At 52.7% G+C, this 27144-nt stretch overlaps 1 protein-coding gene across 4 annotated transcripts in view; it reads right to left on the reverse strand.

The window, feature by feature from the left end:
- Positions 1–27144, reverse strand: part of Gask1a (golgi associated kinase 1A) — a 44571-nt gene that overhangs the window by 12348 nt on the left and 5079 nt on the right. The window contains exons 1-4 of one of the 4 annotated variants that reach the window (XM_060385020.1): positions 23685–25714; positions 19618–21580; positions 14864–14946; positions 12912–13038 (exon numbers count right to left, since the gene is read on the reverse strand). In XM_060385020.1, coding sequence (XP_060241003.1) covers positions 12912–12971 — 60 coding nt within the window. In that variant the 5' untranslated portion in view covers positions 12972–13038; positions 14864–14946; positions 19618–21580; positions 23685–25714. Of the gene's footprint in view, positions 1–9239; positions 9612–12911; positions 13039–14863; positions 14947–19617; positions 25715–27144 lie in introns of those variants that run through there. The other 3 variants (XM_060385019.1, XM_060385021.1, XM_021647416.2) reach the window with 3 other exon arrangements.

The following is a 27144-nucleotide window of genomic DNA, read 5'->3' on the forward strand; positions in this document are numbered from 1 at the left end:
CCTGGCCAATGAAGCACACACTGCTCTCCCGGCGGACCAGGCTCAGTTCCCAGCACCCACCCTAGGCAGCGCACAGCTGCGCACAACCCAGCTTGCATAGCATCTGCTCTCCTCTTCCGGCCTCCATGGGTAACCCACACTCACATCGAAACATACACACACACAGAGAGACTAAAGGGGATCCTTAGAAAATAAAAAGTAAAGAGAATTTGAAAGGAAAACCTGCCGCTCCTTCCCACCGGAAGCTGTGGCCCCCATCTGAGGGTGTGCCGCCCATTCTGCTGAACAGGCAGGGTGCACATTTCTGCAGAAACCCCTGAGGTTTCTGCATCAGCTTCTCACTGCCCCTTTCCATGGTAGGGACCACACAATCCTTATTTTAAGCTGAGAGCAGGAAGATCAGGGCCAATGAGCTGGCGGGGACAGACTTCCCAACATCAGAGATGAGAGAAAAGGGTCCATGGGAACATTTGTTTGTGTTTTTCTTCTTCTAAAATGAGAGAGAGAGAGAAAGAGAGAAAGGAAGGGAGAGGGGTGTTTTCAAGTTGAATTTATGATCTGTGTTTTCAAGGGCTGGACATCCTCAGGAAAAATAAATCGCCTTCTGAGCCAGGCCAGGAGGGCGGGTGTGTGTCCTGCTGTCGGGGTTCTTTGGCTGCAGGAAACCTGGGGGAGTTGGCAGATGTGCAGAGAGAGGGGCTGAGCAGGGCCACAGTGTCCCCTGAAGGGCCACACACATGAAGATCTGGGAAAAGAAAGGCTCTGATCAAAGTGGAAAAAAAAAATCCTCTGAAGATAATACACAGCTAAGTGACGAAGCGCGTGTGGAAAGGCAGGATGGTGACGTGGCCTGGTCTGGAGAGTCTTCGGTGGAGCTTCAGCTGACCGTCGCTGCGTGCCAAGGCCTCGCTGCTGCCAGCTCTGCCTATCCAAGCACATGCAGTGTGTCTGAGCGGACGGCAGGGAGGACAGCCGCTCTGCCCTAATGCCAACCACTGCCTTCACCAGGATGCCCTCAGTCCTGGGGGAAGATGCCACGGCCACCAGCCACCTCCTCCCAGAGCTGCAGAGGAGCCAGTGAACTCCAGTCCAGGCCTGGCCCACGGCTGAGAGCCATGTGGAAGCCGCCCGCCTCTGTGTCCAATAGAACAGGACTGCTGCTCACAGAGGGCCATAGAGGACCGAGTGAATCACATTATGTAACGGGCCTGCACGCCCTTCCCATGAGTGTGGGGTCACCTCTGCGCCCTTCCCGTGAGTGTGGGACCTTTAGCAAGCCTTGACAGAGGGTCACAGGGGTAGACGGGCCTTGAGGTTTGATAGCTCATCCCCCTTCCTGTCCTTTCTCAGCCTCCTGACTGTGGGTGCCATGTGACAAGCTGCCAAGTGCTCCCTGTGGCCCAGTGCTCCCTAAGGACCTATGTTCCCTCAACCTCGTGCTCCCTGAGGCTCCATGCTCCCTAAGGATCTATGTTCCCTCAACCTCGTGCTCTCTGAGGCTCCGTGCTCCCTGAGGCCCCTTCCTGTGACTTCCCAGGGCCCCCTTCCCTATCATCCGTACAACCTCAGTGCCCCCAGGTGCTGCCGGCACTGTTACTTTGGCCATGACCATGATTCTTCAGCCACTGCAGAAACACCTCCATGGCGGCAGCTGGGCCCTCCCGCGGTGACGTGTGGCGCCTCTGCCTGCTCAGGAGAGGAGGGTGCCTGCCAGATGCCCGGCTCCAGTCTCAGCCTGCGGACAGTGCGGTTCAGTGACCGGCTGGCCCTGGGGGCCTCCTCCCCCCAGCCTCGGCTCTAGCATCATAGTGTCCCAGCTCACAAGAGCACCTGTGCGGCAACACCACGGCTGATGGAATACGGCAGACCTGTCATTAGTTAGAAATTTCCTCTGCCACATGTTTTGCTCTGCAATGCTGGGGTGGAGCTAGGGGGAAGCAGAGTCAGAACCCTCTGAACAGTAACGTGGCTGCTGCCCCAGCCTCCCAGACATTTGTCCTCTCTGGCTGCTCGGAGGCCCAGATACAGCAGTGGGGCGCGGCTGGGCTCTGTCACAGACCCCTCCTCCTCTGAGAGCATGCCCAGCAGCAGATGACCTGTTCCCAAGCCACCCTGGCCTCCGGCAGGTGGCAAGGATTTCCCCAGGCCTGCACCAGGCCTGTGAACCAGGCCCAGGCTCTGTCCTGGCCTGCAGGCCTGTTCTATTTGGCATAAAGCATTTTAAATAAATCTGAGCTGCTGTTGAGAATTCCATTAAAAAAGCATATTTTCAGCTTTCCTAGGAGGGGCAGGGGTTAGCTACTGACACACTAGAGCCCGTGTCCTCATAGCTGCAGCTCACAGGAGCTCCTCCTGACCATGACCCCATGGCCTGCCTCAGCACACACATGAGAACACGCATCATCTCCCAACACTAAGCTGCCTTTTCTGCCTTTGACATCTCATTTTCTCTACGTGTCTTCATCAGAAGGGGTCATCTAACCTTGAGAAGACAAAAGCACACAGATCTGTCCTCTCTTCAGGGCCCTCTCCCTTTCTGAGCCTGGTCCCCTGACCATCAGTGCACAACTATCAGTCCAGAGCTAATGTGAGTGCAAGAACCACTGGCCCTGCGGGGCCATCTGCACTTGAGGTCAGCAACACCAGCATTTTGGTTCCGGGTGCACTGGCCACGCGGTAAGAGCTCATTTGCCACTTCTGAGTGGTAGCTAGTGTCAGACCACAGAGGCAAGAGCGTGCATATCTCACAAAGTCCTGCCAGGCAACTCTGGGAGACACGAATATAGGATGTGAGCATCCTAACCACTTAGACAAAGCTCCAGCTGCCCCATCACTCAGGAGGCGGGGTCAGGGGGAGAGTCCAGGGCCGGCCTCAAAAAAAAAAAAAAAAAAAAAAAAAAATGAGAGAGGGGGGAGGAGGGGAGAGGAGGAATGTGTGATGGAGAGGGGTAAAGAGGAGAGGGAAGAGGAGGGGAAAAGAGGGAAAGGAGAGGAGGAGAGAAAGTTTTTGCACAAGTCCAGACCAAAAGAAAAAAGAGAGAGAGACATTTACATAGTCTGGTAGTCATCAACAGCATTTCACCAATCAAGGAGAGGATTAAATTAGGGAAATATATAATCTGAGCTTAAGCCATGTCTGACTGTAAAGAATGGCAGTTTTTCTGGAACAAGGTCTGAGGAGCTTGGTATGGGAAAAGCTGAATCTAACTGATTACGCGGGAAGAGATGGCTTGTGTATCTGATGGTTGACGATGTTGGAAAAGGTGACACTGGCTGTGGTTCCCCTTGGATCAGCAGAACTTGGCTGGTCATCAGGCTTTGTGAGTCTCTATCTACTGAGCTTTAAAATGAGCACAATCACCATAGCCTAAGCACCTAAAGGATTAAGGATTCGGTAAGATGATGAGTAGGGAATCTTGACATCTCAGTGTTTCAGCAGAATTATACATTCTGTGATGATGCAACACAGTAAAGCCCCGCACGTCTGCCCTTGCAGCGGAGGGAGTGGCCCTCCACGGCCAGCGGGTGCCTACTGCACAGGAGGAGCTTGAAGACTCTTGCTTTTGCTGTTTGTTTGGTTTTTAGGTGCACTTGTGTTTTGTGTTTTGCTTGCTTGAGACAGGCTCTTGCTATGTAACCAAGGCTGGCCTTGAACTCAGAGCAGTAGTTACTCCTCAGTCTCTGTGCTGTCTAGTTTCACGTCAACGTGACGCAGCGTAGCTCACTTGGGAGGAAGGGGGCCCGAGTGAGAGAGTGCCCTGGTGCTCTGAATTTGAATGGCCCCAGAGGCTCGTGTAGCTAGGTGCTTAGTCAGTGGGGACACAGCTATGGATAGGTTAGATAGTTGATAGGGTTAGAAAATCCAGGAAGTATGTCGCTGGGGGTGGGCTGTGAGGTTTCAAAAGCCCATGCCCAGTCTCTCTCTGTTTCTCTTTCTGTCTGTCTCCCTCTCACTGAGATAAGGATGGAGGACTCTCAGGTCCTTCTCCAGCACTGTGCCTACCTGTGTGCTGCCATGCTCCCCACCACGGTGACCATGGACTAATGTCTGAACTGTTAAATGCTTTCCTTTCTAAGAGGCGCCATGGTCATGGCGTCTCCTCACAGCAACAGGACAATGACTAGGACACTCCCCACCACACTGGCCTGTAGATAAGCCTGGGGCGCTTTTCATAATTAGTGATTGAGGAGGGCCAGGGAGAGGGCCTAGCCCACTGTGGGTGGAGCCGCCCCTGGCCGGTGCCCCTGAGAGGGATAAAAAGTGGCTGAGCCAGCCAGTGAGCAGCACCCTCCATGGCCTCTGCAGCAGCACCCTCCATGGCCTCTGCAGCAGCTCCCTCCGTGGCCTCTGCAGCAGCTCCCTCCGTGGCCTCTGCAGCAGCTCCCTCCGTGGCCTCTGCAGCAGCCCCCTCCGTGGCCTCTGCACCAGCTCCCTCCATGGCCTCTGCAGCAGCTCCCTCCGTGGCCTCTGCAGCAGCTCCCTCCGTGGCCTCTGCAGCAGCTCCCTCCGTGGCCTCTGCAGCAGCTCCCTCCGTGGCCTCTGCAGCAGCCCCCGCTCCAGGTGCTGCCCTGTTTGGAGTCACTGCCCTCACTTGCCTCACCCATGGGCGGCGGCATGGAGCTTGTAGCTAAAATCAATCCTTTCCTCCTCAAGTTGTTTACGGTCACTTGTCTCACCACAATGACGGAAACTGTGGCTGAGACCTCTCAGAAGTTGGAGTTCCAGCCATCCTGGCAGAATGTTTATCACTGATGTCCAGTGGCCCAGGGGTGGAGGGCAGTATAAGAACTCTTTTAGGCTAAGTGGCTTTTGATTCTCCCAATGACCAGATCCGACTGACAGATACAACACAGACACAGTCTAAATCTTCCTAATGCTAGAGATGATTTGGTCTGTGAAGCCATGATGAGGGATTCTTAGACAAACCAAAGATGCAGGGGTTACAAAGGCAATCAGTGACAATCAACTGTGCTGATTAAATGTGCTAATAAAACAAATGTGTCCACCGTCCCCTGTGGACATAGTACGGACAGCGAGCCAGTGGGTGTTCAGAGCTGTGCTCAGTCCCTCACAGTTTGTTTCCACTCTCCCGACAGAAAATGTCAGTGTATTCTCTTGGTGACAAAGCAACAGGTAACCACATTCATTATCAAATAAATGCTAGAGCTAGTCAGAGTTCTGTAGAAATAAAGGTGTTAACGTTTCAGCCAATCTCAGGGCTCCTGACCTCTGTGCCTGGGCCCCCATGGGCCAGCAGCCCTGAACTAAGTGTTCCTCCTAACCCTTTGGGCCTGTTCTCCCTAGTTTACCGTTATGAGGAAAGACTGCAGGGCTGATATCAAGGCAGTCCTCTCTAGTCCAAGCCCTTCTTCCTGGGAGCTTCAAGCGAAGGATTTCGATGCTTACTCCACCTGGTGCCTGGAAGAACCCATGGCAAGCCAGCCCCAGAGGCCAAATTCAGGCCTCCTTTGCTGTTAAGGACAACTTCCCTGCCCCCAACCCCTGGGTGTGGCTGTGTGCTCACAGGCAGTGAGAGGAGCGTCCCACTGTCTACGGCGCAGTGTGCTCAACCCTACCAGCAGACACTGTGACCCGAAAGGAAAACTGAGGCTAAGGGTTACTCGTTCACAGACTAGCCTCAGGCGGTGGGCAGAGTTTGAATGTAGTCTCAGTCAGAACCCACCTTCTGAGCCCTTCGTGATTTCAAACTACAGCAAGGCCGGGATTGCGAGAGTCTAAACCCATCACCACAAAGGGCAGCAAGTATGACAGAGTAGCCAGGAACTCTCCTGAGTCCCAGGGAGGTGACAGACAGGGTCTAATGCCCTCAGCCAGCCATGCCTGCGCCCAGGGGAGAGGGGGAAATTTAACCGGTGTTTCTGAAAGAAAGGACACAATAGCACCTTTGTCTAAAGTACGGTCTGGGGAGAAGTGCGCTGGCTGACCCGTGGGGCCAACTGGACCAATGCCTGCAGAAAGTCTGCTGTGCAGAGGCCAAGGGAAGCTCCGGAGATGCCCACGGAGCGGCTCTGTGGTGGCCACAGGGCCCAGGCAGCACACACTGTGGAAACAGAGCCACCCTGTCCTGGAAGCTGACTGTGCCCCACGTGGCCCCTGAGCAGTCACTGCAGCCTCCAGCCCTCAGATGGCTCACAGACTCGGCTCCCACTGGGCCCAGAATTCAGGAAGCTCCAACCACTGCCTCCCTCAGCCTGAACCCCACTCTGGCCCTCTTGCACCTTGGCATCAGGACAGCTGGCTGTGAGCTGGGCTGCCAGCCCTTCTGCGGCTGCTTTCCCGCCAATCACTGCCAGAGAGTTAGAGACCCAGAAACAGGCAGGATTCCACACAAGGGGGAATTGCTTAAAGAAGAGAAAGGTGGCAAGAGCTTTTCAAACACAGGTGGGCCTACTGCTTCATCTTCATTGTCAAGGTGACTGGGCTGGGACACAGTCACTAACAGGCACATCTCTTGGGGGTGTCTGTGGAGTTTTCAGAAATGTCTCACTGAGGAGGGAGACCCACCTGAATATGGGCAGCACTGTCCCAGGGCCCGGGGCTCTTGGATGAGGAAAAAGCAAGCAAGCAAGCTGGCCACCAGCATCGTCTCAGCAATTCTTGGCTGTGTGTGGCCTGAAGCTCCTGCCATGCTTTCCCTGCCTCGCTGGTCTGTACCCTCAAACCGTCTGTCACATAAACCTTCCTTCCTCACCTGCCTTGTTGTCAGGCATTCTATCACAGCAGCGAGAAAAGAGCTACTGCAAAGGGAAATGCCTGAAAACCAAGTCAGCAAGATTTAAAGGAGCAAGTCTGTCAGAATCGCGCCTCAACCCTACATTAAAAATGTCAACGGCGTTCTGAATCTTACAGGGAAAGCACAGACAGACAGAAGGAGAACTCCAGAAACGGCAGCCCAGGAGACAGCTGGCCCGAGGCTGTGGCCCACTCCATGCAGACCATCACAGACACGGACACGTCTCTAACAAGGACTGCCACGGAGCACACGTGTTCTGGGCTTCACGGAAACCATGCCCCTGGCTCTTGACACCGTCCCCCCCCACACACACACACTGTCTCCTGCTCCTCTCTTTCCTTTTGGCTGCTAGTTTTCCTGTGAGCTCCAGGCCAGAGTCCTTCCTCTCCTTCGGGGAGGGGAGGAGGAGGGTCCTGTGTGTCTTGGGATTCTCACTCCGGTACTGCAGCACGCAGCCTGCAGAGGCTTCTTACGCTAGTTCAGATGTCACCAAGCATGCCTAGCAACCAGGCCAACCTTTATTTCCTGCCAGAAACTTCCCCGCACGGTGTGGTGGGACAGAGTCAATCAGGTTTCTCCTGTTGACAGTCTCCTCAGCCAGGCCACAAGACTCAACCTGTACCTGTGAGGAACCCATGAACAGGACCAACCACCATTCAGCCGTCACACCAGCAGGAAGCAGCATGCTCTGGCAAGGGGCAGCGCCACTGAGAAAAGCCATCTCAGAGCTCCTGTGCCACAGCCAGAACCCCGCTCACAGCACCCTCTCAAGCAGCCAGGACACACTCCCAGGCCAGCTCACAAGGAAAGGCTCTCCTCAGAGCTAGTGTAACACATCTCCATCTCTCCCTCTCCTTGTTGCTCCCTAGCCCCAGCCCGTCCACAGTTGTTAGCCAGTTCTTGGCTGATGGCATTTCTGGAAAAATCACTCCCCAACTTGGCTCCTAAGCACAAAGCCACAAGCCTGCTGTCCCAGCCAAGACTGGAAGATTTGAATTCTCTGGATGGTACTGGAAGACGATATTTGCTCATTGCAAGCAAACACCTTCCAAAGCCAAACAAAAACTGCCCACAAGTCAACAGCGTGTGACACAGCCCCTTCCAGTGCCACTTAAGAGAAACCCAAGTCCATGGCCAGCAGCAGGGCAGTGGGCTGAAGGCTGCCATGGCTGCAGGTATCGCCCGCTCCACAGCAGGGTGGCTAGCTAGGCCTGAAGCCAGGAGCGGGGAGCCAGGTGGCTGAGCTGGCATCAGAAACCCGAGCAAGACAGCAGCAGGGACGAGTGGGTGAAGGCATTTGCCACCACACAGAGGAAGAACAAATACACTCCTAAAAGTGGCCCGCAACAGGGTGTGCCGTGACACCCTCGGACCGCACGGCCGTGGTCCAGACTTTCTGGACAGCAGGCTTGCTCCTAAACCAGAACCCCGCAGAACCTCGGCTGACACCTGCACCTGCAGCCATGCCTCCTCTCAGACTTCAGAGTCCCCGCTCTTTGGGAGCTTTGCAGAAAACGTGTGAGGCCTGAGGAGAGGCCAGGAGCAAACAGGCCTCAGGGTCCCTGACACCCAGCGCCCACTGCTCAGGCCTCCACGTCTGGCCCTCACGTCTGCACCAGAAACTGCTCCCATTTGACTACTTCCTACAAAGAATTTCTTCTGAGTCCCCGTCCATGGGTCAGCTTCCCAAGAGGCATCTCTGGGAGCTCCTACCTGCCCCCCAAAACCTGGAGAGAAAGGGATTTCTCAGCAGGGAGTCATGAAGCCAACAAAGAGACACTCCAGCTGCCCCCACACACACACATGCTCACTCACATCCTGGAACCCTGGGCTGTAGGTTTTCTAGTAGAAGCAGAGAGCATGTCAGTCTGCCCTGAGGGTTTCTAAAGTCTTGTTTTTCTCTCTTGGTGCCTGTGAGGCTGGAAAACAATCCAGTCCTCAGAGCCTGGACTCCTCAGATGCCTGGGCTCCCGGTCAGGCAGGGAGAGGGAAGGGCGGCCATCAGGACCTCTGCAGTACAGGTGATGCACGGCATCTTCTACAACGCCAATGCACCACTAAGCACAGAACACGTGGCATTCATGCATTCTGGGAGGGAGGGCATGACTTCAATGGCTCTCCTCCATCATTATCCCTGGGTGCTCAGGGGAGTCCTCTCCTCTCCTCCAGGTGTTGCGCTGAGGTGACTGCTCAGCTACCATGCGTGGGGTCCTTGACCAGACTCCTGTGTCACTACCCTCTTCCGAGGGCACTTGTTATCCCAAATTCTGGGCAGAAATGAAAGTCGCTGAGGCCCCATGAGAAGCTTGAGGGTAACCGTGGCCTGGTGTGCAGCCCCTGCACGCCTTCGAGGCCGCCTGCCCTGCTCCCCCTGGACCCACTGCCCGGTCCCACACCTGCCCTGGCTCCCGCCTGGACCCACTGCCCGGTCCCACGCCTGCCCTGGCTCCGCCTGGACCCACTGCCCGGTCCCACAGCTCCTACCATGTGCCTGCGTGTACTCCGGCAGTCCCGGGGGTCAGCCTCCGGAAGGCTCATCCCTGGAGCCTGGGTTGCCCAGGCTGTGGTCCACACCTTTCCCGCCGCCAGATCCCGGGGAAGGGGCAACACAGGAGGATGCTCCACGCCTGGGTCCCAGGCCCTGCTGCAAGCTGCCGCCAATGGCTGGGGACCTCTCCAGAGTTTGCAAAATCCCAGTCTAGTGGTGCAGCCCAGCCTCCCCAGTCCCCAGAAAGCTCGGGAGGGGGAGGCCCCTTTCACAATAAAAGCCCTACCCACTTCTGGCCAGCAGCAGCTGCCTGGAGCGAGGGCCCTGGGATTGGGAAGGAAAGAGTCCCTTGCCAGCCCTGCTGGGTTTAGCACCAGGGCTAGGCTCAGAGGCGCCCCAATCACGCCTGTAAGGTGTGAGGGTGCAGCCCATGAGGCCCAGGCCAGTCAAGGACTCCCCACACTGTCCCTCTGCTCTGTGAAACCTCAGGAAGACAAGCCTGCCACTGGCGCCTCTCCAGTTGCTTTGGGCGCAATGCCCAAAGGCGGTTTGGAAGGAAATCCATTCACCAAGGAAGGTCATTAACAACGAGCAGACCCTCCTTCAAGGGGCCGGAGTAAGGTACTAGTACTGGGCACTGCCTGGGCGCAGACAGTCCTTTGCGGCCCTGGGGCTGGTCACAACGGGGCCAGACTAGGGGGTCTGCACTGGGATTGGCATCTCGACTGCAGGTTCTTGCTGGCCTCACTGGTAACTGGAGGCTGGTGGTGGCCAAGGAGTCCCTGGACCTCTGAGAGCTCTGGCCCCTGGAAGCCTGATGCTTGGAACTCGGGGTTTTTTAAGGGGAGGTAGGCAATGGGTGGAGGTTGGGGCAGAATGGTCGGCAGGAGAGAATCCTGGAACCAAGCTGAAAATGACCTGCCAGGATTTCAACTCTCAGGGTCACCACTAGGTGCATGAGCCACCCTCAGGCCTCCCCAGGCTGCTTCAGGTTGCTGCCAATAGTGGCACAACTGAAGGAAAGCGGGGACCCTGGGGCGGCCCATGCTTCGACAGCAGCATTCATCCCTGAATGCTTCCTGTACACCGTAGCATTGGGCCACCACAACCAGTGCTAAGGGGCGCTTACAGGGAGGGGGCCTGCGGTGGGTAGCCCAGCCGCAGCGTAAAGCCTGAGCCACAGGAAGCCGCATGGCCAGGGGTGTGCACACAGCCAGAAGGGCTGGCAACTCCCGTGCTGGAGGAAGAGTGCAAAAAAGATAGGGTCCACGCAGCCATGCAGTGGTCTCTCAGTGTTTAGGGAAAGGAAGGGTTTGGGTTTGAGTCTCTGTCTATACACATTGGACAGACATATGCGCCGTGACCCTCGACAGAAACCCATGTGGATAAATTTTAGGAAACATTGCTTTGATGGTTAATGTTTTTAGGATTATGTTATTAGTGTCTGCCTACGTGTGAGTACCATACGTGTGCAGTGCCATGGAGGCCAGGTGTCAGATGCCCTGGAACTGGAGTTACGGGTGTTTTTGAACTGCTGTGTGGGTTCTGGGAATCAAACCCACATCCTCTGCAAGAAAAGCCAGTGTTCTTAAATGCGGAGCCACTCTCCAGCCCCACAGGGTTAATTTCAACTAACTTGAGGTAACTAGAACCAAGGGGTTGTCTAGACAAGGCTGGCCTGTGGGCCTGGGAAGGGCCTTCTCATGTTGAGTGAGGAAGCCCCACCCTGAGCAGACAGCACTGGTTCCCAGGCTGGAACTGTAGACTGGAGAAAATGGAGTCAGCTGGGCTTAACACACATGCTTTCACTGCTCTGCTCCTGAGTGGATGGGTGCGATCAGGTTCCGGCTGACTTGGCTTCTCCTCAGTGGTAAGCGATACCCTGGAGGGGTGAGCCAAATAAACCCTTTTCCCTTGAAGGAGCTTTTGCGGGGTGCTTCATCACAGCAACAGGAAACAAAAACAATTACTTCATGTGATGCTCCCATATACTTTTAAAGTTTATCTAGAGTATGTGTGTGCACACGTACATTCGTGTGTGTGTGTGTGTGTGTGAGAATGTGTGGATGTGAGGGTCAGAAGACAACGTGCTGGAGTCTGCTCTCTCCTTCCGCCACATATGTCCCATGTATGCAACTCAGATCATCAGGCTCGGCCAGTTACCTGCTGACCTATGACACACCCTGATGAGGTTTTATTTTATAAATATTCTTAATCGTGGTCTCATACCTTGATTTCACGGACATCTGCTAATGCATAAGGTCGGAAGAACCTGTGCTAACAAAAGCAACAGACAAGCCCAAGTGAAGGTTCCACAATTACGGGCACGCCCTGCTCTTAGAGAGGGCCCGTCCTCAGATGCGGCCTAGCACCCGAGTCTGACTGCAACCCCCTCTCCAGCAGATCTGATGCCCTCTTCTGGGCTCTGCATTCTCTCAGCTGGCCTGAGCACTGAGCTTCCGGGTTGCCTGGCAGGCTCGGATCTGTCCAGGCAGCACACAAATGCTTTTAAACAACGCTTGAGAGGGAACAGCACCCTCACGTGGCCAACGTACCTCACAAACATTGTTCTGGCTTTGACTAATGAGCCTCTCCCAGCTTCTGTACCATGCCCTGCTCTCAGAGGGGGAGAGAGAGAACTTGGGTTGAGGCAGGAGGATCTCTATGACTTCAAGGCCAGCCTGGTCTACAAAGCACCAGGACAACCACAGCTACACAGAGAAACCCTGTCTTGAAAAGAAGCAGCAAACAAAAGGACACAAGTGTCTGCTTTGTGCATCTTAACGAACAACTTTAATAAAGTAAAAAGCATTCTGTCTACAGAAATGTGCTTGGCTACAGAGAGGCCTCCACTGGACAGCAGTGACTCGGCCATGTCTTCCTGGCTTAGAGGAATGCCTTCACCCTGGACACCTCTGCCTCAATCAGCTGCGCATACTTCCTCACTTTTGAGATGTACCCTGGAGGGAAGTCACAGACTCTGTCAGCCACCTTAACCTATTTCAATATAAAGGTGATTTAAAATTTTTAATGTTGCCATAAAAAGCAAAAATAATTTCCTTGTTCTACTTGTTACTGTACAGAACCACAAATGTAGTAAGTTTGCAAAGCTGAGAGTGCAAAAGTGTGACTATACATATATAACCAGTAAAATATTTAAATTTTTATTCTAAATATCCCTCTTAATAAAAGCATTTCAACATACAAAACTCTGAAGATCCTGTATGTAACTCCAATCAAATTCATTAGGGCATACACCGAAAGTTTAAAGACATGAAGGTAGGCAGGGATGGGTTGCAAAGAGGAAGGAGATTAGATAGTAGGTGTGTGTGTGAGGGGTAACAGGACAGAAAATATGACCAAAATAACATTTACTCATGTACGAAAATGTCATAATGAAACATTGCATATGATTAAAATACATCTTAAAAGCTTTTTGTAAAAGCTGAAAAGTGACTTAAATGGAGCGTGGCTGAGGATGGAGCCCTGGGTCAGCACACACCTAACACACCTGCAAGGTCATTAAAAACTCCTGAAGGGCACCCTGTGCTACAGTGGGCAGGAAGCGGCGAGTCCCAGGGTGAGCCAGTGTCGCCACCTGGAGCTGACTCCACCGCAAGCCCCTCCACCCAAGAACCCAAGCAGACCTGCCTGGCGCAGAGCCTCACCCAGAAAAGCCAGGTGTAGGAAGTTCTCCAGCACCACCTCCTTGTACAGCGCTTTCTCATCGAGTCTCAAGCTGGCCAATTCCTGCTCCGTGAAGTACAACGGCACATCTTCACAAGCCACTGTTTCCTGGCACGACAAAGAACAGCTCTGCTAGGCCCCAGACAATCCCGGGAGTAACTGTATGCAGATCAAGTGTAAAGTACAAAACTGGGCCACGCGCCAGAGAACTGTTAACCAAATGCATTCTCCACCATCTAGCAACTTCACCCCCTCACCCACACTCACACACAACCACGCGAGAATGTGTGCCTCTGTCCATCAGACAGGGCTGCAGCTGGGGTGGTGGACTGCTCGTCCAGTGTCTTCTGTGCAAACCTGCGCTGGGAGGGGAGGGGGGAGAGGCTTTATCGGGCTTAGACTTCCACAATGCAGTCCACCCTGAAGGTCAGGACAGGAAGTCAAGCATGGCAGACACTTGGAGACAGGAGCCAATAGAGGCCTAAAGGGGTGCTGCTTACTGACTTGCTCACCATGGATTGCTCAGCCTCCATTCCCACAACCACCAGCCCAGGGGTGGCCCCACCTACAATGGGCTGGACCCTCCTCCATCAATCACTGATTAAGAGAACGCCCTGCAGGCTTGCCTACAGCCTGACTCTTGTTTTTTGTTTGTCTGTCTGTTTCAGGAGGGAGTGTATTCAGAAAGTGTTTCTCTGCAATCTTGGCTGTCCTGGACTCTGTAGACCAGGATGGCCTCGAACTCACAGAGATCCACCTGCCTCTGCCTCTTGAGTGCTGGGAATTAAATGCATGTTACAGCCTGACTTTTGAAGGCATTTTCTTAATCGAGGTTTCCTCCTCTCAAATGACTTTAGCTTGTGTCAATTTGACATAAAACTATCCAGCACACCTACAATGTGCAAAGCCCTGGATTCAATACCCAGGGCAGGGCAGGGGGATATCTTCTGACTGAAAAAAAAAAAAAAATCCATTGAGTAGACTGTTTCACAGGCACAGACACAGGACTTTAGTCCCCATCACCCACATAGAAGCTGGGCAAGGGGCAGGTCTCTGCAACTCCAGTGCTGAGGGAGGGGTGCAGTGGAAGTCTTGGTTGTGCTGTTTGGGTAAGTTTTTGTTGTGGTCCCAGGTGTGGGACGCAGGAATGCTTTGCCCATAGCTGCCAGCAGCCTCTCAATCTGTCAGCTGATAAACCACCTCCTGAGAGGGTGTATGATCCTTGTCAGCAGGAAACTGCCTCGTGCAGGGGGGATGGTATTACCAGCTGAAAAATATCCTGGTGCAGACTCTGAGAAGGTAGAAATCGGAGTGTGGGGGCGGAGGGGGGAGGAGACAGACAGAAAATGCTTTGCTCCAGAGAGAAAAGCTCCGGAGAACTCTTGGCGGCACTTCTGCTGAACTGCACTCCTGCTGCTGGTGGTCCCTGTTGCTGCTTTTGCTATGGCCGGATTGCTGGTCTGTTGGTTTGCTGGACTTCCGGATATCTTGATGACAAAGAGTGGAATCGCCCCACGGAACTCCAGCTAAAGAGGTCTACATCCCCTGTCCCTAATAACCTTCTTTCTCTTCTACCTAGGGTTGGGGGCTTAGAAAGGAGGTAGAGGCTTGAGGACCCACAAATAAAGTGGGTTTTAAAAAGTCAAAGCCTACAGAGGAGAGATCCCAAATGGCTTAGGAAAGGGCACAAAATGGAACACGTTAAAGAATTAACATAACGGATGGTTTTATGATTGTATTTCAAAACCGAGTTATACAATTAAAACATATATGTAAGTTAAACCTCAGTGATGAGTTTCTAAACTAAAGTGTACATTAATGTACATACACATGTAAGTACATTTATATATTTACATACACCAATGCATACATGCAGCACATACCATTGTACACCCACACATATATGTACAGAAACAAAGATAACCCAGCTCACCTGAGGCTCAGCTTTTATGCAGATATTTTCCATTATCAAATCTTTTAGTCTTGTAGTAAATACAGGCTTAAAACTTTCAGAACCTGAAGGTAAACAGAGAAACCATTAGTAATAATAGCTCTATTTGACTTCTGCAAACAGTCGCTGATCCATCCTGTTTGGAAGGCCCTGTGAGCATCATTCATCAGTTACTTCTTATCAGTGGCAATCCTAGTCTTAACGAGGTGTTTAGAAAGCAGGCACAGTGGAGAATGCAAAACGGAAGAACAACATCAGGGAAAGATGACGAAGTAGGAAAAACAGTGAACAGATTTTATGAACTGTTCAAAGAAAGCTTGCATTCCAGGTAACAGCCACAGAACCCAGATGCAAAAGGAATGAGTAGTATACACAAAATCCATTCTCTACTGGATGGCCTCAGAACCAGCCTCTCCATGCTGCTTTATAATAGTGTCTTTTTAGTAATACAAAGCAAACACTTTAAAGATGGGTTTATTAGGAATATTTTTATGTTGTCTAAATACAGGTTGTTGTGATCCGTAAGCAGGCATCTCCACGGACAGTGCCAAGGGACCTGACAAACGGAACATCAGGCATCTGTGAAACCACCCACGGACCACCTGAAACCACCTGCCCATGCTCTGGGTCACTTTATAAGAGAACTCACACAAACCTCCCTCTCTTGCCCTACCCAGAGACAGTCTCTGTGACCCCTTCCCCCTTCCCTTAATAAGCCTCCCATGTGGAACCAGTCGTGTGGCGTGATTTGTGAACCTGCCGTGTAACTTTGCTGCACAGTCCTAATGCTGGCGCGCCTGGCATGGAATAGGTGCTCTCAGTGGCATGGAATAGGTGCTCTCAGTGGCATGGAATAGGTGCTCTCAGTGGCATGGTGGGTACTTTCAGCGCTAGCACCCCACCGGGGCTGCTGGGAACCTATTTCATTTCAAATCCACCTGCAACCCACTTTCCAGCGACCAGATCGCTATCTGCTGCATTCAACGCTGGCTGGATTGGTGAGTTCCCTCACTGGTCAGAATAAATGTCTCTCTTGGTAGGGGAAGACTGACTGTTGAGCATCCGGCAACTTCCTACTACCTTTGAGACAGAGGAATCCCCAAACAGTCTTCACTGGCTACAGTTGACCCTTTTTGCTGACCTCCATTTTGGGCTTCCTCTTTCCCTTGGGTGAGATTTTTTTCCCCCTTCTACATGCTCGGTTTCTCTACGAAAATCCTAGTGCTAGGCAAACCGTGTCTCCTACAGGCAGCTGTGCCCTTGGTCTCTGGCCAATGCTGACGAGCTGTTGGATCAGGTAGGGCCATACTCTACTGAGTCAAACCTTGCCTTTGGGACGCCTCTGGTAGGTCACTGACTCCTACCCTCCCAATGGGAACTGCCCATTCATCCATTCCTCTAGTGTCCCCACTGGGATGTCTTCTGGAGAATTTTAAAACCCTACTCATAGAGCCTGAGTTAAGGGCCTCTAAGCTCATACGCCTCTGTAATAAAAATTGGCCTACATATTCCTTAGATAATGCTTCAAACTGGCCAATTAACGACACATTAAATCCCAATATTTCACGGGATCTTTTTAACACTGTCAGCAATCTGGTAAATGGAAGGAGGTGTCTTATGTTCAAGCTTTCTTCTCTGCTCTAAACCCCCTCTCTGCTCCTCCTGTTTTCCTACCCAACTTCTTCTAGCTATAAAGTCTCAACCTCCAGAGTTCTCTGACTTTGACCCCACCAATGAACCGCCACCTCCCCGTTCTCCACCTCCAGCTTCTTCTCAACCTCTGGCTTCCCCCTCTTCCTCTTCGGCTTCTCCAGCATTCTCACCCATCTCTCCAGCCCCTCCCCAGCAACAGGCTGTCCTAGTCATCCTACTTTGGCACCTACTTTCACCCCACCAACAGCTATTAGCCCCTCTGCTACCCGCTCTCGCTCCATAGCAAAGACCTCTTCTACTCAGCATAAACCAGCCTCAATTCTTCCCTTGCAGGTGACCAGTGTGGATGGCTTAGTTAGGGTGAATGTTCCCTTGTCATTAACTGAATTTTCTCAAATAGGAAAGAGACTAGAATACTATACCTGTAATCCTTCTACTTTCATTAAAGAATTTCAATATCTCACTCAATCTTATAGTCTCACCTTCCATGACACATATATCGTTCTTACCAATAACCTATTACCTGAGGAGCAAGTTTGAGAACACATGCAGCTGAGGTTCACCAAACAAACGCAGCACACCTGGTTGGGGCTGAGGCAGTGCCCCAGCAGGATCCACAATTATAATCTGGGGATTATAATACCCCAGAAGGCATTTCAGATAGAGATCAGTTCACAACCTGCCTCTTGGCTGGTTTCCCCAAGGCTGCCCTTAAGCCAGTTAATTATGAAAAGCTCCAGGAGGTCATTCAGGACAAGAATAAAAAAATGTTTCAACTCCTAGAGTGCCTTACAAAGGCCCTCTTACAAAATAGTAATCTAGAGCCGGAAAGTATAGAGGGTGGGCAACTTCTGATGACCTATTTTTTCTCCCGGGGTTACGCTGACATCAGGGCTAAGCTTAAATACTTGGGGAGAGCGGACCTCTGACTCCACAGGCAGAAGTCAGCGCTGGCCTTTAAGGTGTACCATGGAAGAGGTGAGAAAGCCTGCAAGCAAAAATACCAAATGCTGGCTAAGGCCATCCAACCGGCCTCAGCAACTACCCAGGCTCCCTTGCCTCCTAAGGCATGAAGACCACAGGGTCCCTGTTTCAAATGGGGTCCAGTTTTGTCCTAATCCCTGCAAGCCACTGAGGCCATGTCCAAAATGCCACCAGGAGGGACACTGGGGTGTTGACTGTCACCATTTCTCCCATGATATGGTGGCATCACTCCCAGATCGCCCTCCGACCGATATCCTACGCCTAGCTACAGACGACTGAAGGGGCCTGGGTTCACTTGACCTGACCACTGCCATCACTAGCAGTATCCACGGGTAATTATCATGGTATTGGGGCAGCCCATCTCCTGCCTTGTGGACACCGGAGCCACTTACTCAGTCCTGATGGAGTACTGGGGACCAACCTCTCCGTGTAGTTCCTCCATTGTCGGGGTAGGGGGACAGCCCTTCCAGCCTTTCCTGACTCCACCACTTAATTGTATTTCCAAGGGTGATCCCTTGACTTATTCCTTTTTAGTGATGCCAACCTGTCCAGCTCCCAGTTTCCCAGACAAATCTACAAAAGCAAAGGGAACAAGTCCAGGCCTCTAGCTCTTGGGCCTTCAAGAACCCCATATGGAAATGGATTCTGCCCTTCCTCACACCTCTTCTGCTTTTGCTTTTTGCACCCTGCTTTATTAACTTCCTCTCTACACTCCTCCAACAACAAATGCAAAAATTCTCTAACCAAACCATTAATCAGTTACTCTTAGAGGATTATCAACCTCTGCCCACAGAACCAGATGACAATGACCTTCCAATTGACCCTGATGGTGAGGACCAGCTATACTCTGGGAATGACAATGCCCCTAATCAGCAGGAAGTAGCTTGAAGAGAGCAAAGGTCTCCCCTATGCCCTCCCTACCATCACCCCTTCCTAGATCCTCACTTTTTAATAAAACAAAAAGGAAGGACTAATGGGATCTGTAAGCAGGCATCTCTATGGCCATTATCAAGGGACCTGACAAGCGGAACATCAGGCATCTGTGAAGCCACCTACGGACCACCTGTACATGCTCTGGGTCCCCTTATAAGAGAACTCGCTCCCCCTCCCATCTCTTGCCCTACCCAGAGACGGTCATTGTGACCCCTTCCCTTAATAACCTTCCCACGTTGAATCAGTTGTGTGGCATGATTTGTGAACCTGCTGTGTAACTTTGCTGCACAGTCCTAACACAGGTTGCTTGTAATATACTTGTTCAATTTTTTAACAGTGACGAGTGAGAAAGAAAACAGTATCATGTTAAAAAAAATTCTACCAACTTCACAACATGATTCCAAATATTCTAGTATTGGGACACAGAGCAGTTTCATTTCTTAGAATTTACACCCTTGGTAAATTCATCCTTTAATAACTAAGTGGATGAGCAAGATGTACATTTTGAAGACAGTATCTAACAAGCGAATGGCTGCCTGCGGCCCAAGTATCTAATTCCTAAAACCGTGAAGAGGATAATGAGGGGTATAAAGAGCTAAATCATGACATTTTTCATATAAAAACTGAAAATTCTTATACCTAGCACACATTAGGTATTTTATTAGAAGCACCTGTTGGGGAGTTAACATTATTACAGTCTAATTTAAATTTCAGGGCTCTGCGCGCGAAGGGCGCGCTCCAGACTGGTGGGGGAACGTGCGTGTGGCAGAAGTCCCCGTTGTTTGGCTGCTCGACATCGCAGTGGGCTGAACATCACAGGGGCCCGATTTCCCGAGACCACTCAGCGGACAGAAACGTCTTAAAGGCTGTCCAGCAGCTGGTCAGCAGCTGGGGTTTGAGGGCCGGAAGACACCTGCCAGACACGCCGCGGCCCCCGGCCCCCGGCCCCCCGCGCCTTGCCTGCTCCGCACGTCGGCCCCCCGCGCCTTGCCTGCTCCGCACGTCGGCCCGGCAGAGCACGCGGCCCACTTCCGGCCGGCGCGAGGCCTCCCGCTGCCCCAGGCCGCACCTTCGACGGCACTCCTGCCCTCTCCGCAGGACGCGGCCCGCCTGGCATCCACGCCGCCACACTCGCTTCTGCCTCAGCTCCCGCCACACGCACCTACCTAGCGCTGTGAAAAGCCTCGGCGGCCTCGAGGCAACCGGAAGTTGCTGCACCGTGACCCTCGGGATTTAAAGACTGCTGGTCCGGAAATACGTCATCGCACCTCGCGGCCAATCCCCGTAACTCTCTAGGTGTCTCGGAGGACCCGCCGTCTTGGCGGTGCCCGGCTTTGGCTTCCGGTGGCGCAGGCCTCAGGCAGACATGCCGCGGTGGGAGTCCTGTTCCACGAGGACCCGCGTCCGATAGGGGCTTGTTTATTCCGCAGGACGGTGGAAGTGAACTTAGGAGCAGGAGGGCCGACGCCACAGAAAGACCCTGACTGTGTCCTGCCCTGCAGGGCTTGCCCGAACAGTGCTGCTCAGCTCCTGTTAGAACCTTCGGAGCGATCAGAGGTGAGGCAGAGCTGAACAAGGCTGGATTCATTCCGGAAGTATTAACGCCTTCCGGGGAACCTTGAGGGCTGGTCAAACAAGAGTCCGGGGGTGAACTAAGTGATCTAACTGTATACCACGAAGACACTTCGCATCCAAAAAGGTGTGCAAAAGCCTTGTGTAGAACCTGGGCCCAGGGAGGCCTGTGGAGACCGATGCACCAACTGAGACCCTTGCTCAGAGGTAGCCCAGTTTCACGTGGGTTACCGAGTAAGGGGAGCAGGGCTGTCTCTGACATGGGCTCTGTTGCCTGCTCCTCAGTCACTTCCCCACAGCAGAGCTGCCTTGCCAGGTCACAGAGGAAGAGCATGCAGCCAGTCCTGATGAGACTTGATAGGCTGGCGTTTGTTGCTAAGGGAGGACGGGGGAGAGGGAGAAGGAGGGAGGGCGGGACCGCGAGGAGACAAGGTGGGGGCCTACAATCGGATGTAAAGTGAATAAATAAACAAACAAATAACTAGAGAGTCTTCTGTAGGAAGAGCAGCAGTGCGGGAAGGAGGCGCCTGTACAGTCTTTTTGAAATCTTTAGACTGTCCTTCCCGGCGAGGACTCCAGCACCAGCAGACGCTTGTCTTGCTCCTGCGGCCGCTCTCCAGTCTCAGACACTTGGGCTCCAAACCCTTCTAGCTCCTACTGAACTCCTCTTTGTTAGCTTAGAGATGGGGGCAAAGGGTGAGCAACTCCACAGCGCCAGAGTCCTGGCCCACGTGTAGACCTGTGGAGAACATGAGTGCGCTCTAGACATGAGAAAGCTGCAGCTAGCTGTGAAGTCGAGCGCCATAGAGTACTTCAGCCGGCAGTGGTGGACGGTACCAGCTCCAGTGGTCGATGAGGGACAAAATGGCCTCAGTGGAGCTAATACCTTCTGCCCTCTGTTTTGTTACAAGCTGGGATGGTGGTGGACCAGACTTCATGCATAGTGTTCGGAGGGCTGCTTTGGGCTGAATCAGGGTGTTGTCATGGAGCAGGTTTTAGAATTAAAAATTTTGGAGAAGGCAGATGGTGATTGCTGTGCCTTTGGGTGTGAAGAGTTTAAGTTAGCCTGGGTGACTCCATTTTGAAATAAGGACCCATCTTGACCTGGAGCTAAACTCAGGTACCAGGAAATATCACTTGGCAGAAAACAAAGTTAACTCTCCTAGCAACAGCCTCCAGGAAATATCACAGAATAAATACTTGATAGAAAATAGAGACAATCTCCCTGGCAATAATTAATGAGAATCGGTTGGGAAAATTTTCCCGAAAGTTGCAGATGTAGTTTAGAAGAATGGCAATTGTGATTATGTAAAAGGTCACCCAATCCTGTAATGCCAAGGCATGAACCCCCCTGCCTGCTGCCATGGAAACCCCCTGCTTGCCTTTTTTCCCTTTAAAAATTCTGCTTGCTCAGAGTCACTGCTACGTCAGTGAGACTTGGGTCCCAAATTCCATCGCTCTTGTAATAAAGCTCTCTTGCAATTGCATCGAGTCGTCTCCTGGTGGTCTCTGAGGGTCTCGTGATCCTGGCATAACGGGTGGTGTCTTGAACGGTCTCTAGGAGACAAAAGGGGTCCAGTGGTTGAGATCTAACTGATTTTTATTTTATGTGTATGGGTGTTTTACCTGCACACACGTGCGTGCAGTGCCCACAGGAGAATGTTGGCTCCTCTGCAGTTACAGGTGGTTGTGAGAGGCCATGTGGGTTCTGGGAAGCGTAATCCTCTGAAGAAGCAGTGAGTGCTGTTAACTGCTGAGCCATCTCTCCAGCCCCTGCGTTAGTTTAAGACACGGGTCCAGGCGCTGGAGAGATGACTCAGTGGCCAAGAGCACTGGCTGCTCTCAAAAAGGACTAGAGTTCAATTTCCAGAAGCCCTTTCGGGCGGCCCGCAACTGCCTCGGCTCCAGTGCCCTTCTCTAGCCTCCTAGAGCACCATATCATATGTGTATACACACGCAGATTCGCCCACACATACACACAAATAAAGATAAATGTGTTTGAAAGACGGGATACAAAGGCTAACTATTAAAAACTGGATATCTGTTGGAGGGAAATCGACTCAAGGCCTGCTGAGCACACAGTCTCCCGGTGCATGGGCCCCAGCACTTCCTGGAATGTCTCCCTCCTTTGAGGTGGGTGGTGCTGCAGTGCCTTGCGGATTAGCCCTCAGTTTGTGGTCACTGTAAGTGGTCTTCAAGTGGCCAATTGCACAACGTGTTTCCCACCCTCTGGCCATCCTTCCTGCTCTGAGATTACAGAGCCTGGCTTCCCCTGTAGGGGATAGGCTACTTGGAGGGCAGGCTGTGGTTGCTCTGTCCAGCCCTCCCTCTCGCAGGTACGCATCGCACTCGGATGGGAGCTGCTTTGGGGGCGGCAGATACAACCATCTGAGGCTCATATATCCAAGGCGTGGCCCCTGGGCAGTGGAATTGTTTGGGGAGGATTGGGAGGCTCTGACATTGCAAAGCCCCAGGCCTTGTCCTCACGGATCAGATCAAGCTCTCTGTCCTGCCATGGCCCCATGCCTGCCGGCCTGCTGTCATGTTCCCTGCAGTGACTGGCAGGACTCTACTCGCCTTCTGAAACTCTAAGTCCCAATAACTTCTTCCTTTTATAAGTTGCTTTAAGGGTCATGGTGCCTGCACAGCAGTAACAGTAACTGAGACACGGTTGTAAGTTGTCCCGAGTGCACAGATAACGGGCAGACATGTTTGTCTTGCCAGGCTTCCTAGCTTCCTGCAGTAACCCTAGGCTCATGAGACTTCAATTTGCCAAGCAGTCTCAATCTCTAGTGTTTAACAAATATATGTTCTTTCACCCCGATTTTAATACTCCTATTAATGTCCGTGTGTGTGTGTGTGTGTGTGTGTGTGTGTGTGTGTGTGCATGCGCACTCGCTGCAGAAGGGTTGGGGAGACCATGAAATTCAGAGGTCTTCCTGGAGGTATAGCTGAAGATAGATACAGATGAGCCCAGTTGCCCAGTGCACAGGGCCAAGCTGGACCTCAGGGCCGAGGCAAGATGTGGACAGACGTGGACCAGCTGGTGGACAGAAGACAACTGAAGGAGGCCAGATTCCAGTGTGTAAGTACGCTGCGCGTTTTGATTCATCTGTTGATCATGGGCTCGAGTTGGCTCCACCTAGTGGCTATGGTGAGCAATGCAGTGAGCAGGAGGTGACAAATTCTAGCTCCTTTCCTTAGTCTGTCCTTAGAACCCGACAGCTAGCTCACTGCCAACGGTTTAGCCTTTTGAGCGGTCGCCTCTCTCCATTCTCATGAGCAGGACTCAGGGCTCCAGTTCACCTGCAAATTCTCCCACTCCACTTGCTTTCTGTTCCTTTCGGCTGCGGCCTGCCCACTGGGAGTAAGGTGGCCTGGGTGCCTTTTAATCATAGGAAGCTTAAAGTAGTTGCAAATGAAAGCCACAGGGCTAGCTCCCACGTGGCCGCACACACAGCTCCCACAGATCTTCCTTTCATCATGTGTCTGTCGCGTTTATTCATTTTTGTGTGTATATGCCCACAGCAGGCATGGACAGGTCGGACAGAAAGCTGTGTGCGTCAGTCCTCACCTCTGCCTTGGGGCCTCAGGGATTGAGCTTGGGCCTCAGAGCGCCTACCCCCTGCACGTCCCCCAGCCGTCCGCAGCTCTGACTTACCACCTGACTTCACTTCACTCTGAAGGACGCCCTGAACACTGCTTGCCGGGCTGGTCTAAAAGGAGGAAGAAAAAGAGACTCCCCTAAGTTTGAGACTGTCTCTCCTGTGTGTCCCTCTCCCTACCCACTTAGAATTATTGACGCGGTGGCCTTCCGGCCTCCGTGGTCTCTAGGGAAGCTGCTTGGTGGTTTTCCGAGGGTACCTCCTCCCTGGCCCTCCGTTCTGAGCGTCCCTCGCTGCCAGCCCACGTCTGGAAACCACGATGTGAGTATCTTAGTTTATCTTACTTGAATTTTAGAATCACTTGCTTGTCACATTTGGGTTTGTTGTTTTTTTTTTTTTTCAGATGTTGTTTCTTCAAAGCCTCCTTATCTCCTTTCTCTTTGTTTCCTGGGAGGCTCAGTGTCTGTGTTGGGCTTGAGCACCGCAGGCCCCCGCACCTTGTCCACCTGTTTCACTCCTTTTCTCCGTGTTTCTTTGGTTCAGTCATTTCAGTGTCCCTCTAGTCTGCTTCTTCGCCTGCCAGCCGCACTGCGACACCCCTGGTGTGCTCCTCCTCGCATTCACTCCACTTTTCGGCTCCCGCGTTCCTTCTCTGCGGAAGTTCTGCTTTCTCACTGGCGTTTATTTTTAGATTCATTTAAGAAAGTGAAAGATAGAGTACACTTCTGAAGAGCACCCGAGGCGGGTCCAGGCCCTCCTTCCCTGCTGATACTCTGTGTTCATTCACTGCCATCTTCTGTCCTGGCTGGAATCTGGAATGCCTCCTAAGAAGGCTCGTGGTTGAGGTAAGGGGCTTTGGGGAGGCGACTGAGCCATGAGGGCTCTGAACTCATCTAGATTAATCCATCGATGGATTCTTGGTTGGATGCCATTTTTGAGAGGTGGAGAGGAAGAAACGGAAGGTGTAGGTCCCGGAGGCATGCCCCAGAGAAGTAAATCTTGTCACCAGTCTCTTCTTTTTGCTTCGTGGCTGCCATAAAGTAGGTGGCTTGAATCAGGTGCTACTGTTGCTGTATCCTAACTTTTCTTAGGCCCAAAGCGACAGAACCAAAAATAACCGAAGCTATGAGTCAAACAAGCCTCTCTTCCTTTTAACTAGTTTCTCTTGGGCATCTTGTCACAGCCAACACGTCCTGCTTACATTTTCCTGCAGATCTCTGGGATCACATTGTACATTTATTTGGGGTTTGGGCTGTATCTGCAGAGGGACTTGGCTTACACAGAAGTCTGAGAGCCTCCCCTCTCAGGTCCGCACTGAACCCCAGGCTCCCCTGGCATGGCAGCCTTTTACCTATCTGCCGCCACGGTTATTTGATATAAGCAGAGCTTTTAGAAGCTGCTTCGGCAGTCTGCTTCACCGTGAACTGAAGCCACCTGCCTCTCCACCGTACACATGCTCCGGGTCTGCATCTTGTCACAGCGCAGAAGTCCAGTAGTTGGAGCACAAGGTCCTTATTGAGCAGTCTGTCCACAGCAGGCAGGCCAGACACTGGTCACACACCTGTCCTGGAGCTGGAAAGACACCACCGTGAGAAAGACTGGAATCGACCCAGGCCGCGAAACTCGGGTCGCACTTCCCTCAGCAGCGACTGGAATTCCAGAGTGTGCACTCAGTCCTCCTGATGTCCCCGTCCACGCGGGAGACCCGCCAGCTGTTCCATGCTGCTCTGGGGTCTGCTGTCCAGGTGCCCCGAAACATCCCCCATGGTTCCGTTCAGCTTGCCCGCAGCACACGCCTACCTGGGCCTTTCCTTTCTGCAGAAGCAAAGCCCTGTTCCCCCCGGTCTCTCTCTGTCACTGACAGTTCTGCCTTGTCCTGTCCTGGACATAAGTCACTGCTGCCGCTTTAGCCGTCCGAAGCTTGCACATCTCTGTCACAGGTCTGCAGCTGCCCCAGACTGTCATCCACCTGAGAGTCCCAGAGACCCAGCATCGTCATCGAGCCGCGTCTCCGGGGTCCTGCCAGAGCACAGTGCTCACAGGGAGGACAGTGCTGGGCGGGAGGCCCCATTAAACACGGCCAGCAGGGCAGGTCTCTTCTCTGCAGGGGCAAGTTTCCCTGGCCTCCAAGTACCCCAAGGCGTCCTGCTGCTGGAAATAGTGCCTCCTGCAGTGGGCCCAAGCAAGTATTTCACAAAGCTCGTGAGTGGGCCTGGGAGTCAATCATATTCTTCTGACTGCTTCAAGTGCTCTGAAGAGCACACAGCTCACAGCAGCCTCTGAGGCTGCAGATAACTGCCAAGGACGCCCATGCTGCCGACAGCCTGCTGAGAAAGTGGAGGCCACTCTCCCAGTGGGCAGGGCCAGACGTCCACTGATTTCTGGGCTTCAGTCAAGAAGTGCCCTGCACTAGACAGACAGGCCAGGCTTTCCCTCCACACCTCAGCAGCTCTTTTGAGGCTCTCCCTCAAATTGTTCATTGACAGCAGCATCGTCCCTTTCACAGCCTGACCCTCTGGCCCCAGAGGTCCAACTCAAATACTCATCTTCCTTAAATACCTTCCAGTGCTATTCCTTTTTCTTTTAAAATTAACGCTTTCTCTATTATTTCCTAATGGAATCACACACACCGGGCCCTGACTATTGCCCTATTTCTTGTGGGTGCCACGCCTTCACGCTCATTTAACACTTATTTATTCATTCACTCGGTGGAGGGGAATGTGGCACAACAGTGCTTGTCTGGAGGCCAGAGAAAGTTGTTTTCTCCTTATGGGGACTGAACTCAGCTCCTCGAACATGGCAGCAGGTACCTTTATTTGTTGACTATCTGGCTGGCTCATCTTGCTGACCCACTCGGCCTGCCTGACTGGACATTGCGTGATGCCAGCCACAGGGGCACTGGCAACCTATCAGCAGCCACAACCCCACGGAAAAGTGACTCCGCACCTGAAGCCATCAAGTGCAGCCGAGTCTTCGCCGGGCTGTAGGCTCATGACCCCACCCCACCCATGTGGACATATTGATGGCTGGGCACAGGTAGCTGGCAGCACTGTGGCTCACGAGTGCGCTGGCCACGGCGTCCGGAAGAAGCACTTCACAGCCCCCTCCATCCTCTGGCTCTCGAGTTCCTTCTGCCCCCTCGTGTGATGTTCCCTGGGCCTTGGGTGAGGGGTGGCGGATGCTGAGAGGGGTCCCACTTCAAGTGGATCTCGGCACTCCCAGAAGCTCAGTGCTTTGATCAGTTACGAGTCAGCCGCACCTACTACACAAAGAAACTTGGCTGGCCAAGGCTGCGCACACCAGTATCTGCGAGCAAACTCAGTCCTTTTCACCTGCACAGACGTGCCCCTGCCTGGAGTCCAGAACTCTGTTCACACTGTTTTCACGAGAGTCTGATGGAAAAGTAGTTATTTAGCCTCCTTGGTCAGCAGCCAGTCATCCTCCGCAGAATCCTGAGTGCCGGGACCAAAGGTGTGCTCCCACACTCCACCAAGAGTTCTTTTCCGGCTAGTTCCT

The sequence above is a fragment of the Meriones unguiculatus genome, chromosome 6, assembly GCF_030254825.1.
Source record: "Meriones unguiculatus strain TT.TT164.6M chromosome 6, Bangor_MerUng_6.1, whole genome shotgun sequence".
Lineage (NCBI taxonomy): Eukaryota > Metazoa > Chordata > Mammalia > Rodentia > Muridae > Meriones > Meriones unguiculatus.